The sequence below is a fragment of the Pseudorasbora parva genome, chromosome 6 (genome assembly GCF_024679245.1).
Source record: "Pseudorasbora parva isolate DD20220531a chromosome 6, ASM2467924v1, whole genome shotgun sequence".
In the NCBI taxonomy this organism is placed as follows: Eukaryota; Metazoa; Chordata; class Actinopteri; order Cypriniformes; family Gobionidae; genus Pseudorasbora; species Pseudorasbora parva.
Window position 1 is genome coordinate 8,155,861 of NC_090177.1, and position 14,933 is coordinate 8,170,793.

Consider the following 14,933-nt stretch of genomic DNA (forward strand, 5'->3'; position numbering starts at 1 on the left):
AAGACCCATCCCCTCATGAACATTTTGATTGCCGCAGGCCTGAGAATTAAGATAAAGATTTGTAAATTTAACAATAAATGTGAGAGATAATTAGAGAATAATTATCTAAATAGTACACACAAATAAATAAAGTTTACAATCTAAAAACAAACACTTGACTGAAATGCACAACATATTTTGCAATATTTGTCAGTGAAAATGAAAATAAGCAAAATAAGGCTCCTTCGGGCATCCATTCAATCACTTAAATTAGGACTGTCAATTGATTTTTTTTTATATCTAATTAATTAAATACTCTGTGATTAATTAATCTGAATTAATCACATGCATATTTTTTGCTGTGAAAGTATTTGAATAGTATGTGAATATTTAAATTCAAATTATCAGCATTAGTGACATTAAAGTTTAAAAACTCTTTCATTATTATTTTCACTGTTCAAATATTGGCCATAACACTGTGTCCTAACTACACACGACTACGAGATGCAACAAATCAATCAAAAACCACAGCCAATCAGAACAGCGAGTGGGCGGGCTCTAGCGGCAAGTGCACTGCACTAGAGATTAATCTTGACAGCACTCGCAAGGAAATGAATAAATACACAACCAAATTCACAATTATTATACCATTTAAACTACTAACAATACCTACTGAGTTACTAAAACAATCGTCATAGAATATACTTGTTTGTTCACAGTTTGAACACTCTTATTTCAATGTGTTTAATTTCAAGACATGAGGTGTTTGCTTTGCTGCTTTCATTTTCATTTTCCTTGCCTTCATTTTACAGTTGAGTACAGCTCAGAGTCAACGTTCAATAGGGAATGGATTAATCTGCGTTATTTGTTTAAATGCGTTATTTTTTTTCTCAGATTAATTCATCAAAATGAACGTGTTAAATGTATTTTGACATCCCTAATTTAAATAAATATAATAATTTACACTTGTCATTATTGAATCCCGTTAATGTACAACAATATTCAGGTACAATTAGTATGTACATGTCAAAATAAATTATAAATTGCATGTTATTACTATTTAAACATATTGCAAAGAACTACTTTTATATGGTGCAAATAGAATCTATTTCAATTCTATTTCACTTTGTAAATAGTATCTACAGCTATTTGTACAGTGTAATTAGCAATTATTGCTAAGAAAATATGCTATTTTTATTTTATTTTGGGAACATGGGGCCTGATCAGGACTGCTAATGCATAGGGCCCGGGATCTTGTGCTATGCTCCAGGAATCTAGTGAACGTGTTGGGTGTCGCCAAGCCTGGAGCTCTACAGATTTCTGTCAGTGAGGCACCACATGCCAGCACCCAAAAGGATGCAACACTTCTAGTTATGTGTGCTCACAACCTGAGAGGACAGAAAACACCTTGTGCTTTTTAAGCCAAGATGATGGCATCCACTATCCAGTGGGCCATCCTCTGCTTGGAGACAAACTTTTCCTTCTGCTGGCCTCCGTAACCGACAAAGAGTTGCTCTGAGGTACTAAGCTTTGTGTTCTATCCACATACAGTCACAGCGTGTGGACAGGACAGAGCAAAGCCAGGGCTGGGTCTGCCTCCTCCGGGGGCAGCGCATGCAGGTTCATTACCTAGTCCTCCTAAAGGGATTTGTAGGAACCTATTGGTAGGACCAAACTCTAGGCATGATATGTCAATCGAAAATGCCTGCAGGTGCCCTACCCTCTTGATAGAAACCAGTGCAATGAGCAGGAAAGTCTTCATGGACATAATTTTTAGCTCTCCTGATAGCAAAGGCTCAAATGGGGCATTATGAAGTATTCGAAGCAGCAGATCGATATCCAAAGAGGGTATCTCACCTAAGGAACCTGACGACCAGGTCGTGCTTCCCAACCAACTTACCTCCAATGGAAGAAAAGCATGACAACGCTCGATCATCTTCAGGGGTCTTCTTGGTGAGAAGAACACCATTTGAAGAATAGGTTCCACTTAGAGGTATAAGCATGTCTTATAGACGGTGCTCGTGCCAAAGTGTTGGTGTTAAATAACTACCTCTTGGGGTAAGTAACATAGAACCTCTGCATCTCGTCCATGGTCCAGGCATGGAGTTTCCAGAGGTCTGGATGTGGGTGCCACAGGGTGCCCTGTCTCTGAGAAATAAGACCCTGCCTCAGATGAATCTTCCATCACAAAGAGCATTAGTTCTGGGTACCAGGTATGGTTGGGCCAATAAAGTGCAACAAGCAAGACTGGCTCCTTGTCTTCCCTGACTTTGCACAGGGTTTGTGCAAGTAGGCTCACTGGGGGAAATACATATTTGTGAAGGCCCCAGGAAAAACAATAAAACTCTGAACTATCTGAATATGTGTGTATGCCGGAATACACACACACACACACACACACAGACACACACACACACACACACACACACACACACACAATTTTGTAAATTGTCCACACAATTTACTGAAATGTTCTCTCAGTTTATAAAAGTCATGTGCGTAGCTCAGTAGGATCTCATAGTCCAACCAAACATACCCTGTCCACTCTCCACCATTTTTTTAATCACATCCCATCTGTTGAGGCAAAGTCACATTACTTTATTTTTGCACATTGAGATAATTATTTGGTAAATGTCTTTCCATCTTAGTTTATATGCATGGTTTTCTTTATCAAATAAAAAAGGTTCCACCTCATGCATATGTGCATTTTTATAATTTATTCCGCATCTTGGCATTTTTATGCAGTATACCAATATTTAAATAAAAAAGGGTGGACGGAAACACAGTTACTGAAAAGTCATGAGGTTTTTGTTGATCAAAATTGTCATGAAGGTAAGAGGATCACACAGCAGATGCGGAGAAATAATGCAAGCTTTTATTCACCACCGGTCTTGCCAGCGAGCTCAAGTCAATACAAATAATGGCAATAAAGCAACTCAGGGTAGTAGTCAGCACAGCCGCGGTCAGCCCGGTGGTAGCGAGGAAGGTGAGAGAAGACTCCGTGTGACGGGTAGTGAGAGCAGGCAGGCCTTTCCTAGGGAGAGGTAGTGGTGAGTGGCGCTTCACCGGTTCAGAGGAGTTCCCCTAATATAATTCAGCTTCCCACACGACAGGACTAGACAGAGACACAAGGTAAACGAAAATGCTTACATGTAGGGAAAATGTAATACTCAGGCAAAGATGGGCAGAAAGCGGGGGAAAGAAATAGAGATCCTAATGAGGGAAGAAAATGAATCAGATGAGAGAGAACAAGCGGTGGCTAAATGCCAAAGAGAAACAGCTGAGGGAGATAATGATCGGTTGAGGGGGTGTGAGCGTCAATGAGAAAAAGTGACAGTGCAGAGAGAGAGAGAGAGAGAGGGGGGGGGGGGAAGAACCGGATCATGACAAAAATTGGCATACAATAAAGATAACTCGGCCCCACTTTATATTAGGTGGCCTCAAGTACTATGTACTTACATCAAAAAATAAGTACAATGTACTTACTGTGTCCAAATTGTATTGCAAAACACCTTTGCTGATATTGAGGTGGGATACGGGTAGAGTTAGGGACAGGTGTGGTGGTGTGGGTCAGTTTAAGGGTAGAGTTAGGGACAGGTGTGGTGGTGTGGGTCCGTTTAAGGGTAGAGTTAGGGACATGTGTGGTGGTGTGGGTCAGTTTAAGGGTAGGGTTAGGTGTAAGGGAAGTACCAACTGTGTAATAACAAATGTAACTACAGAAATTAATTACAGACGTAATTACATGCAGGCATTTTTTAAAATGTTAGTACAATGTAAAAACATGTATGTACACAATAAGTGCATTGTATCAAATGATTAATTACAATGTTAGTGCATAGTAGTTAAGGCCACCTAAGATAAAGTGGGTCCGATAACTCTAGCTATATGACTCTAGTTTTATGACATTTTAAAATGAATTGTGATATTTTGCAACAATATCTTATGCCCCACTGTATGATGCAGTTTTCTCCTCTTCAGATTCAACAGAGGTTTCAGATGATGTGAGGATCTTCCTGCTGGGAAAAACTGGAGTTGGGAAGAGTGCAACAGGAAACACTATCTTAGGGAGAGATGCATTTAAAGCAGAGCAGTCTCACAATTCAGTTACTAGACAGTGCCAGAAAGAGACGGTTGAGATTGATGGCAGACAAATTACTGTAATAGACACTCCAGGACTTTTTAATACTAAACTTCAACATGAAGAAATCCAGAAAGAAATAACCGACTGCATCTCAATCATTCTGCCAGGACCACATGTGTTTCTGTTACTAGTACCAGTGGGACGTTTCACTCAGGAGGAGGAATATGCTGTCAAGAAAATTAACCAAATATTTGGTGAAAGCAACTTTATGTATACAATGGTGCTCTTCACCAGAGGAGATGATCTACAGAATAAAACAATTGAAGAGTACCTGATAAATCCTGGACCTGCTTTGAAGAATCTCATTGAACAGTGTGGTAACAGATACCATGTGTTCAATAATAATGAGACTGAAGACCGTGTGCAGGTGTCTACATTACTGCAGAAAATCAATGACATGCTGACAGCAAATGGAGGGAGAGACTATTCATGTAAGAAGTTCAGAAAGGTGGAGAGACCTCCAAAAGAAACACAAATGGAAATACTAACAAACAAATTACAGCAAATGAACAGAGATGTAAAAGAATGCCTGCCTAAGAAAGACACAGAGAAAATGAAGATGGCGATGGATAAAAAGAGACATGATTATTGGATAGAGAGAAGAAAAGAAGAGCAATACAATACAGAGCAAGATAACTGGGAGAAAAAGATACAAGAACAAATACTGAGAAGAGAAAAAGAACTTCAAGAGATTGAAGAAGTTGAAGAACAAAACAAAAGAGAGGAAGAGAACTGGGAGAGAAATCTACACCAGCAAAGACTGAAACAAGAAGAAGAACTGCGAGAGATTGTAGAACAAAACAAAACAGAAGAAGGGAACTGGAAGACAAAGATACACCAGCAAAGACTGAAAAGAAAAGAAGAACTACGAGAGATTGAAGAACACTACACCGCAGAACCAGAAAACTGGGAGACAAAAATACAAGAACACAGACCGAAAAGAGAACAAGAACTTCAAGAGATTGGAGAACAATACAAAACAGAACAAAAGAACTGGAAGACAAAGATACAAGAACAAAGACTGAGAAGAGAAGAAGAACTTCAATATATTGAAGAACAAAACAAAACAGAAGAAGAGAACGGGGAGACAAAGATACAAGAACAAAGACTGAGAAGAGAAGAAGAACTTCAAGAGATTGAAGAACAATACAAAACAGACGAAGATAACTGGGAGACAAAGATACAAGAACAAAGACTGAGAAGAGATAAAGAACTTCGAGAGATTGAAGAACAAAACAAAACAGAAGAAGAGAACTGGGAGAAAAAGTTACAAGAACAAAGACCGAAAAGAGAACAAGAACTTCAAGAGATTGGCGAACAATACAAAACAGAACAAAAGAACTGGAAGAAAAAGATACAAGAGCAAAGACTGAGAAGAGAAGAAAAACTTCAAGAGATAGAAGAACACAACAAAACAGAAGAATTGAACTGGGAGACAAAGATACAAGAACAAAGACCGAAAAGAGAACTAGAACTTCATGAGATTGGAGAACAATACAAAAAAGAACAAAAGAACTGGAAGACAAAGTTACAAGAACAAAGACTGAAAAGAGAAGAACAACTTCAAGAGATTGAGGAACAATACAAAACAGAACATTATAACTTGGAGACAAAGAAACAAAAACAAAGACTAAGAAGAGAAGAAGAACTTCGAGAGATTGAAGAAAAAAACAAAACAGAAGAAGAGAACTGGGAGAGAAATCTACACCAGCAAAGACTGAAACAATTAGAAGAACTGCGAGAGATTGTAGAACAAAACAAAACAGAAGAAGATAATTGGGAGACAAAGATACACCAGCAAAGACTGAAAAGAGAAGAAGAACTACGAGAGATTGAAGAACAATACAAAACAGAACCAGAAAACTGGGAGACAAAAATGCAAAAACAAAGACCGAAAAGAGAACAAGAACTTCAAGAGATTGGAGAACAATACAAAACAGAACAAAAGAACTGGAAGACAAAGATACAAGAACAAAGACTGAGGAGAGAAGAAGAACTTCGAGATATTGAAGAACAAAAAAAAACAGAAGAAGAGAACTTGGAGACAAAGATACACCAGCAACGACTGAAAAGAGAAGATGAACAACGAGAGATTAAAGAACAAAACAAAACGGAAGAAGAAAACAGGGAGACAAAGATACAAAAACAAAGACTGAGAAGAGAAGAACTTCTAGAGATTGAAGAACAACATAAAACAGAACATGATAACTCGGAGACAAAGAAACAAGGACTAAGACTGAAAAGAGAACGAGAACTTCTAGAGATTGAAGAACAATACAAAACAGAACAAGATAACTGGGAGATAAAGATACAAGAACTAAGACTGAAAAGACAAGAACAATACAAAACAGAACAAAATAATTGGGAGACAAAGATACAAGAGCAAAGACTGAGAATAAAACAAGAACTTCTAGAGATTGAGGAACAATACAAAACAGAACATGATAACTGGGAGACAAAGAAACAAGTACTAAGACTGAAAAGAGAACAAGAACTTCTAGAGATTGAAGAACAATACAAAACAGAACAAGATAACTGGGAGATAAAGATACAAGAACAAAGACTGAAAAGACAAGAACAATACAAAACAGAACAAAATAATTGGGAGACAAAGATACAAGAACAAAGACTGAAAAGACTACAAGAGTTTCGAAAGATTGAAGAACAATACAAAATAGAACAAGATAACTCAGAAAAAAAGATACAAGAACAGAGAGTGAGAAGAGAAGAAGAAATTCTAGAGATTGAAGAACAATACAAAACAGAACAAGATAACTCAGAAACAAAGATACAAGAGCAAAGACTGAAAAGAGAAGAAAAACTTCGAGAGATTGAAGAACAATATAAAACAGATGAAGATAACTGGGAGACAAGGATACAAGAACAAAGACTGAAAAGAGAACAAGAACTTCTAGAGATTGAAGAACAATACAAAACAGAACAAGATAACTGGGAGATAAAGATACAAGAACAAAGACTGAAAAGGGAAGAACAATACAAAACAGAACAAAATAATTGGGAGACAAAGATACAAGAACAAAGACTGAAAAGAGAACAAGATCTTCAAGACATTGAGAAACATTTCAAAACAGAACATGACAACTCGGAGACAAAGAAACAAGAACTAAGACTGAAAAGAGAACGAGAACTTCTAGAGATTGAAGAACAATATAAAACAGATGAAGTTAACTGGGAGACAAGGATACAAGAACAAAGACTGAAAAGACAACAAGAGTTTCGAGAGATTGAAGAACAATACAAAATAGAACAAAATAATTGGGAGACAAAGATAAAAGAACAAAGACTGAGAAGAGAAGAAGAACTTCTAGAGATTGAAGAACAATACAAAATAGAACAAAATAATTGGGAGACAAAGATAAAAGAACAAAGACTGAGAAGAGAAGAAGAACTTCTAGAGATTGAAGAACAATACAAAACAGAACAAAATAACTGTGAGACAAAGATACAAGAACACAGACTGAGAAGAGAACAAGAGTTTCGAGAGATTGAAGAACAACACAAAACAGAACATGATAACTCGGAAACAAAGAAACAAGGACTAAGACTGAAAAGAGAACAAGAACTTCTAGAGATTGAAGAACAATACAAAACAGAACAAAATAATTGGAAGACAAAGATACAAGAGCAAAGACTGAGAATAAAACAAGAACTTCTAGAGATTGAGGAACAATACAAAACAGAACATGATAACTGGGAGACAAAGAAACAAGAACTAAGACTGAAAAGAGAACAAGAACTTCTAGAGATTGAAGAACAATACAAAAGAGAACAAGATAACTGGGAGATAAATATACAAGAACAAAGACTGAAAAGAGAAGAACAATACAAAACAGAACAAAATAATTGGGAGACAAAGATACAAGAACAAAGACTGAAAAGACTACAAGAGTTTCGAGAGATTGAAGAACAATACAAAATAGAACAAGATAAATCAGAAACAAAGATACAAGAACAGAGAGTGAGAAGACAAGAAGAACTCGAAGAGATTGAAGAACAATATAAAACAGACGAAGATAACTGTGAGACAAGAATACAAGAACAAAGACTGAAAAGAGAACAAGAACTTCAAGAGATTGAGGAACAATACAAAACAGAACATGATAACTGGGAGACAAAGAAACAAAAACTAAGACTGAAAAGAGAACAAGAACTTCAAGAGATTGAAGAACAATACAAAAAAGAACAAGATAACTGGGAGATAAAGATACAAGAACAAAGACTGAAAAGAGAAGAACAATACAAAACAGAACAAAATAATTGGGAGACAAAGATACAAGAACAAAGACTGAGAAGAGAAGAAGAACTTCTAGAGATTGAAGAACAATACAAAACAGAACAAAATAACTGGGAGACAAAGATACAACAACAAAGACTGAAAAGAGAACAAGAACTTCAAGACATTGAGGAACATTTCAAAACAGAACATGATAACTGGGAGACAAAGAAACAAGAACTAAGACTGAAAAGAGAACAAGAACTTCTAGAGATTGAAGAACAATACAAAAGAGAACAAGATAACTGGGAGATAAATATACAAGAACAAAGACTGAAAAGAGAAGAACAATACAAAACAGAACAAAATAATTGGGAGACAAAGATACAAGAACAAAGACTGAAAAGACTACAAGAGTTTAGAGAGATTGAAGAACAATACAAAATAGAACAAGATAAATCAGAAACAAAGATACAAGAACAGAGAGTGAGAAGACAAGAAGAACTCGAAGAGATTGAAGAACAATATAAAACAGACGAAGATAACTGTGAGACAAGAATACAAGAACAAAGACTGAAAAGAGAACAAGAACTTCAAGAGATTGAGGAACAATACAAAACAGAACATGATAACTGGGAGACAAAGAAACAAAAACTAAGACTGAAAAGAAAACAAGAACTTCAAGAGATTGAAGAACAATACAAAAAAGAACAAGATAACTGGGAGATAAAGATACAAGAACAAAGACTGAAAAGAGAAGAACAATACAAAACAGAACAAAATAATTGGGAGACAAAGATACAAGAAAAAAGACTGAAAAGACAACAAGAGTTTCGAGAGATTGAAGAACAATACAAAATAGAACAAAATAATTGGGAGACAAAGATAAAAGAACAAAGACTGAGAAGAGAAGAAGAACTTCTAGAGATTGCAGAACAATACAAAACAGAACAAAATAACTGGGAGACAAAGATACAACAACAAAGACTGAAAAGAGAACAAGAACTTCAAGACATTGAGGAACATTTCAAAACAGAACATGACAACTCGGAGACAAAGAAACAAGAACTAAGACTGAAAAGAGAACAAGAACTTCTAGAGATCGAAGAACAATATAAAACAGATGAAGATAACTGGGAGACAAGGATACAAGAACAAAGACTGAGAAGAGAAGAAGAACTTCAAGAGATTGAGGAGCAATTCAAAACAGAACATGATAACTCAGAGACAAAGAAACAAAAACTAAGACTGAAAAGAGAAGAAGAACTTCTAGAGATTGAAGAACAATACAAAACAGAACAAAATAACTGGGAGACAAAGATACAAGAACACAGACTGAGAAAAGAACAAGAATTTCGAGAGATTGAAGAACAACACAAAACAGAACAAGATAACTCAGAAACAAAGATACAAGAGCAAAGACTGAAAAGAGAAAAAAAACTTCGAGAGATTGAAGAACAATACAAAACAGATGAAGATAACTGGGAGACAAGGATACAAGAACAAAGACTGAAAAGAGAACAAGAACTTCAAGAGATTGAGGAGCAATACAAAACAGAACATGATAACTCGGAGACAAAGAAACAAAAACTAAGACTGAAAAGAGAACAAGAACTTCTAGAGATTGAAGAACAATACAAAACAGAACAAGATAACTGGGAGATAAAGATACAAGAACAAAGACTGAAAAGAGAAGAACAATACAAAACAGAACAAAATAATTGGGAGACAAAGATACAAGAACAAAGACTGAAAAGACAACAAGAGTTTCGAGAGATTGAAGAACAATACAAAATAGAACAAAATAATTGGGAGACAAAGATAAAAGAACAAAGACTGAGAAGAGAAGAAGAACTTCTAGAGATTGAAGAACAATACAAAACAGAACAAAATAACTGTGAGACAAAGATACAAGAACACAGACTGAGAAGAGAACAAGAGTTTCGAGAGAGTGAAGAACAACACAAAACTGAACATGATAACTTGGAGACAAAGAAACAAGGACTAAGACTGAAAAGAGAACAAGAACTTCTAGAGATTGAAGAACAATACAAAACAGAACAAAATAATTGGAAGACAAAGATACAAGAGCAAAGACTGAGAATAAAACAAGAACTTCTAGAGATTGAGGAACAATACAAAACAGAACATGATAACTGGGAGACAAAGAAACAAGAACTAAGACTGAAAAGAGAACAAGAACTTCTAGAGATTGAAGAACAATACAAAAGAGAACAAGATAAGTGGGAGATAAAGATAAAAGAACAAAGACTGAAAAGAGAAGAACAATACAAAACAGAACAAAATAATTGGGAGACACAGATACAAGAACAAAGACTGAAAAGACTACAAGAGTTTCGAGAGATTGAAGAACAATACAAAATAGAACTAGATAAATCAGAAACAAAGATACAAGAACAGAGAGTGAGAAGAGAAGAACTCGTAGAGATTGAAGAACAATATAAAACAGACGAAGATAACTGTGAGACAAGGATACAAGAACAAAGACTGAAAAGACAACAAGAGTTTCGAGAGATTGAAGAACAATACAAAATAGAACAAAATAATTGGGAGACAAAGATAAAAGAACAAAGACTGAGAAGAGAAGAAGAACTTCTAGAGATTGAAGAACAATACAAAATAGAACAAAATAATTGGGAGACAAAGATAAAAGAACAAAGACTGAGAAGAGAAGAAGAACTTCTAGAGATTGAAGAACAATACAAAACAGAACAAAATAACTGTGAGACAAAGATACAAGAACACAGACTGAAAAGAGAACAAGAACTTCAAGAGATTGAGGAACAATACAAAACAGAATATGATAACTGGGAGACAAAGAAACAAAAACTAAGACTGAAAAGAGAACAAGAACTTCAAGAGATTGAAGAACAATACAAAACAGAACAAGATAACTGGGAGATAAAGATACAAGAACAAAGACTGAAAAGAGAAGAACAATACAAAACAGAACAAAATAACTGGGAGACAAAGAAAAAAGAACAAAGACTGAGAAGAGAACAAGAGTTTCGAGAGATTGAAGAACAACACAAAACAGAACATGATAACTTGGAGACAAAGAAACAAGGACTAAGACTGAAAAGAGAACAAGAACTTCTAGAGATTGAAGAACAATACAAAACAGAACAAAATAACTGGGAGACAAAGATACAAGAACAAAGACTGAGAAGAGAACAAGAGTTTCGAGAGATTGAAGAACAACACAAAACAGAACATGATAACTCGGAGACAAAGAAACAAGAACTAAGACTGAAAAGAGAACAAGAACTTCTAGAGATTGAAGAACAATACAAAACAGAACAAAATAATTGGAAGACAAAGATAGAAGAACAAGGACTGGAAATAGAACAAGAGTTTCGAGAGATTGAAGAACAATACAAAACAGAACAAGATAACTGGGAGATAAAGACACAAGAACAAAGACTGAAAAGAGAAGATCAACTTCTAGAGATCGAAGAACAATACAAAACAGAACAAAATAATTGGGAGACAAAGATAAAAGAACAAAGACTGAGAAGAGAAGAACAACTTCTAGAGATCGAAGAACAATACAAAACAGAACAGGATAACTCAGAAACAAAGATACAAGAACAGAGAGTGAGAAGAGAAGAAGAACTTCGAGAGATTCAAGAACAATACAAAACAGAACAAAAGAATTGGGAGACAAAGATACAAGAACAAAGACTGAGAAGAGAAAAAGAACTTCGAGAAATTGAAGAACAAAACAAAACAGGAAAAAATAACTGGGAGACAAAGATACAAGAGCAAAGACTGAGAAGAGAAGAAGAGTTTCAAGAGATTGAAGAACAAAATAAAACAGACGAAGATAACTGGGAGACAAAGATAAAAGAACAAAGACTGAGAAGAGAAGAAGAACTTCGAGAGATTGAAGAACAAAACAAAACAGAAGAAGAGAACTGGGAAACAAAGATACAAGTACAAAGACCGAGAAGAGAACAAGAACTTCAAGAGATTGGAGAACAATACAAAACAGAACAAAAGAACTGGAAGACAAATATAAAAGATCAAAGACTGAAAAGAGAAGAAGAACTTCGAGAGATTGAAGAACAAAGCAAAACAGAAGAAGAGAACTGGGAAACAAAGATACACCAGCAAAGACTGAAAAGAAAAGAAGAACTACGAGAGATTAAAGAACAATACAAAACAGAACAAGAGAACTGGGAGACAAAGATACAAGAACAAAGACTGAGAAGAGAACAAGAACTTCAAGAGATTGGAGAACAACACAAAACAGAAAAAGACAACTGGGAGACAAAGATACAAGAAAAAAGACCGAAAAGAGAAGAAGAACTTCTAGAGATTGGAGAACAATACAAAACAGAACATGATAACTGGGAGACAAAGATACAAGAACAAAGACTGAGAAGAGAAGAAGAACTTCGAGAGATTGAAGAACAATACAAATCTAAAATGAAAACAGAACAAGATAACTTGGAGAGAAAGTTACAAGAACAAATACTGAAAAGAGAACAAGAACTTCAAGAGATTGAAGAACAATACAAAACAGAACAAAATTGTTGGAAGATAAAGATACAAGAACAAGGACTGAAAATAGAACAAGAGTTTCGAGAGATTGAAGAACAATACAAAACAGAACAAGATAACTGGGAGAAAAAGATGCAAGAACAAAGACTGAAAAGAGAAGAACAATACAAAACAGAACAAAATAATTGGGAGACAAAGATACAAGAACAAAGACTGAAAAGAGAAGAAGAACTTCAAGAGATTGAAGAACAATACAAAACAGAACAAGATAACTCGGAAACAAAGATACAAGAACAAAGAGTGAGAAGAGAAGAAGAACCTCTAGAGGTTGAAGAACAACACAAAACAGAACAAAAGAATTGGGAAACAAAGAAACAAGAACAAAGACTGAGAAGAGAAGAACAATACAAAACAGAACAAAATAATTGGGAGACAAAGATACAAGAACAAAGACTGAGAAGAGAAGAAGAGCATCTAGAGATTGAAGAACAATGCAAAACAGAACAAAAAAACTGGGAGACAAAGAAACAAGAGCAAAGACTGAAAAGGGAAGACGAATTACGAGAGATTGAAGAACGATACAAAACAGAAAAAGATAACTGGGAGAGGAAGATACAAGAGCAAAGACTGAGAAGAGAAGAAAAACTTCGAGAGATTGAAGAACAATACAAAACAGAACAAAGGAACTGGGAGAGAAAGATACAAAAACAAAGACTGAAAAGAGAAGAAGAACTACGAGAAATTGAAGAACAATACAAATCTAAAATGAAAACAGAACAAGATAACTGGGAGAGAAAGATACGAGAACAAACACTGAAAGGAGAAGAAGAACTACGAGAGATTGAAGAACAATACAAATCTAAAATAAAAACAGAAAAAGATAACTGGGATATTAAGATACAAGAACTAAGACTGAAAAGAGAACAAGAACTTCTAGAGGATGAAGAACAATACAAAACAGAACAAAAGAACTGGGAGAGAAAGATACAAAAACAAAGACTGAAAAGAGAAGAAGAACTACGAGAAATTGAAGAACAATACAAAACCGAACAAAATAACTGGGAGACAAAGAAAGAAGAGCAAAGACTGAAAAGAGAAGAAGAACTTAAAGAGATTGAAGAACAATACAAAACAGAACAAAAGAACTGGAAGACAAAGATAAAAGAACAAAGACTGAAAAGAGAACAAGAACTTCTAGAGATTGAAGAACAATACAAATCTAAAATGAAAACAGAACAAGATAACTGGGAGAGAAAGATAAAAGAGCAAAGACTGAAAAGGGAACAAGAACTTCAAGAGATTGAAGAACAATACAAAACAGAACAAAAGAACTTTGAGAAAAAGATACAAGAACATAGATTGATTAGAGAAGAAGAACTTCGAGAGATAGAAGAACAATACAAAACTAAACTAAAAACAGAAGAGGAGAACTGGGAGAAACGGATAAAAAAACAAACACTGAAAAGAGAAGAAGAACTCAGAGAGATAGAAGAACAATACAAAACTAAACTAAAAACAGAAGAGGAGAACTGGGAGAAACGGATAAAAAAACAAACACTGAAAAGAGAAGAAGAACTCAGAGAGATAGAAGAACAATACAAAACTAAACTAAAAACAGAAGAGGAGAACTGGGAGAAACGGATAAAAAAACAAACACTGAAAAGAGAAGAAGAACTCAGAGAGATAGAAGAACAATACAAAACTAAACTAAAAACAGAAGAGGAGAACTGGGAGAAAAGGATAAAAAAACAAACACTGAGAAGAGAAGAAGAACTCAGAGAGATAGAAGAACAATACAAAACAAAACTTAAAACAGAACACGAGAACTGGGAGAAAAGAATAAAAGAGCAAAGACTGAGAAGAGAAGAAGAACTTCGAGAGATTGAAGAACAATACAAATCTAAAATGAAATTGGAACAAGAGACCTGGGAGACAAAGATAAAGGAACAAACACTGAGACAAGAACAAGAATTTAAGAAAATAAAGGAGAAAGAACACAAGTTTTTTGATGAATTATTTAAAAGACTTAAAGAAGAGAAAGATCGAGAGACA

At 35.2% G+C, this 14,933-nt stretch overlaps 1 protein-coding gene across 1 annotated transcript; it reads left to right on the forward strand.

Annotated features, from left to right (window-relative positions):
• Positions 1 to 5,126: 5,126 nt before the first annotated feature.
• On the forward strand, positions 5,127 to 13,666 carry LOC137079112 (trichohyalin-like; the record flags this gene model as incomplete). The annotated part of the gene is made up of 2 exons (XM_067447075.1): positions 5,127 to 13,501; positions 13,657 to 13,666. Coding segments are annotated over 2 exons (8,385 nt in total), but the record flags the coding sequence as incomplete, so codon positions are not given.
• Positions 13,667 to 14,933: the final 1,267 nt, after the last annotated feature.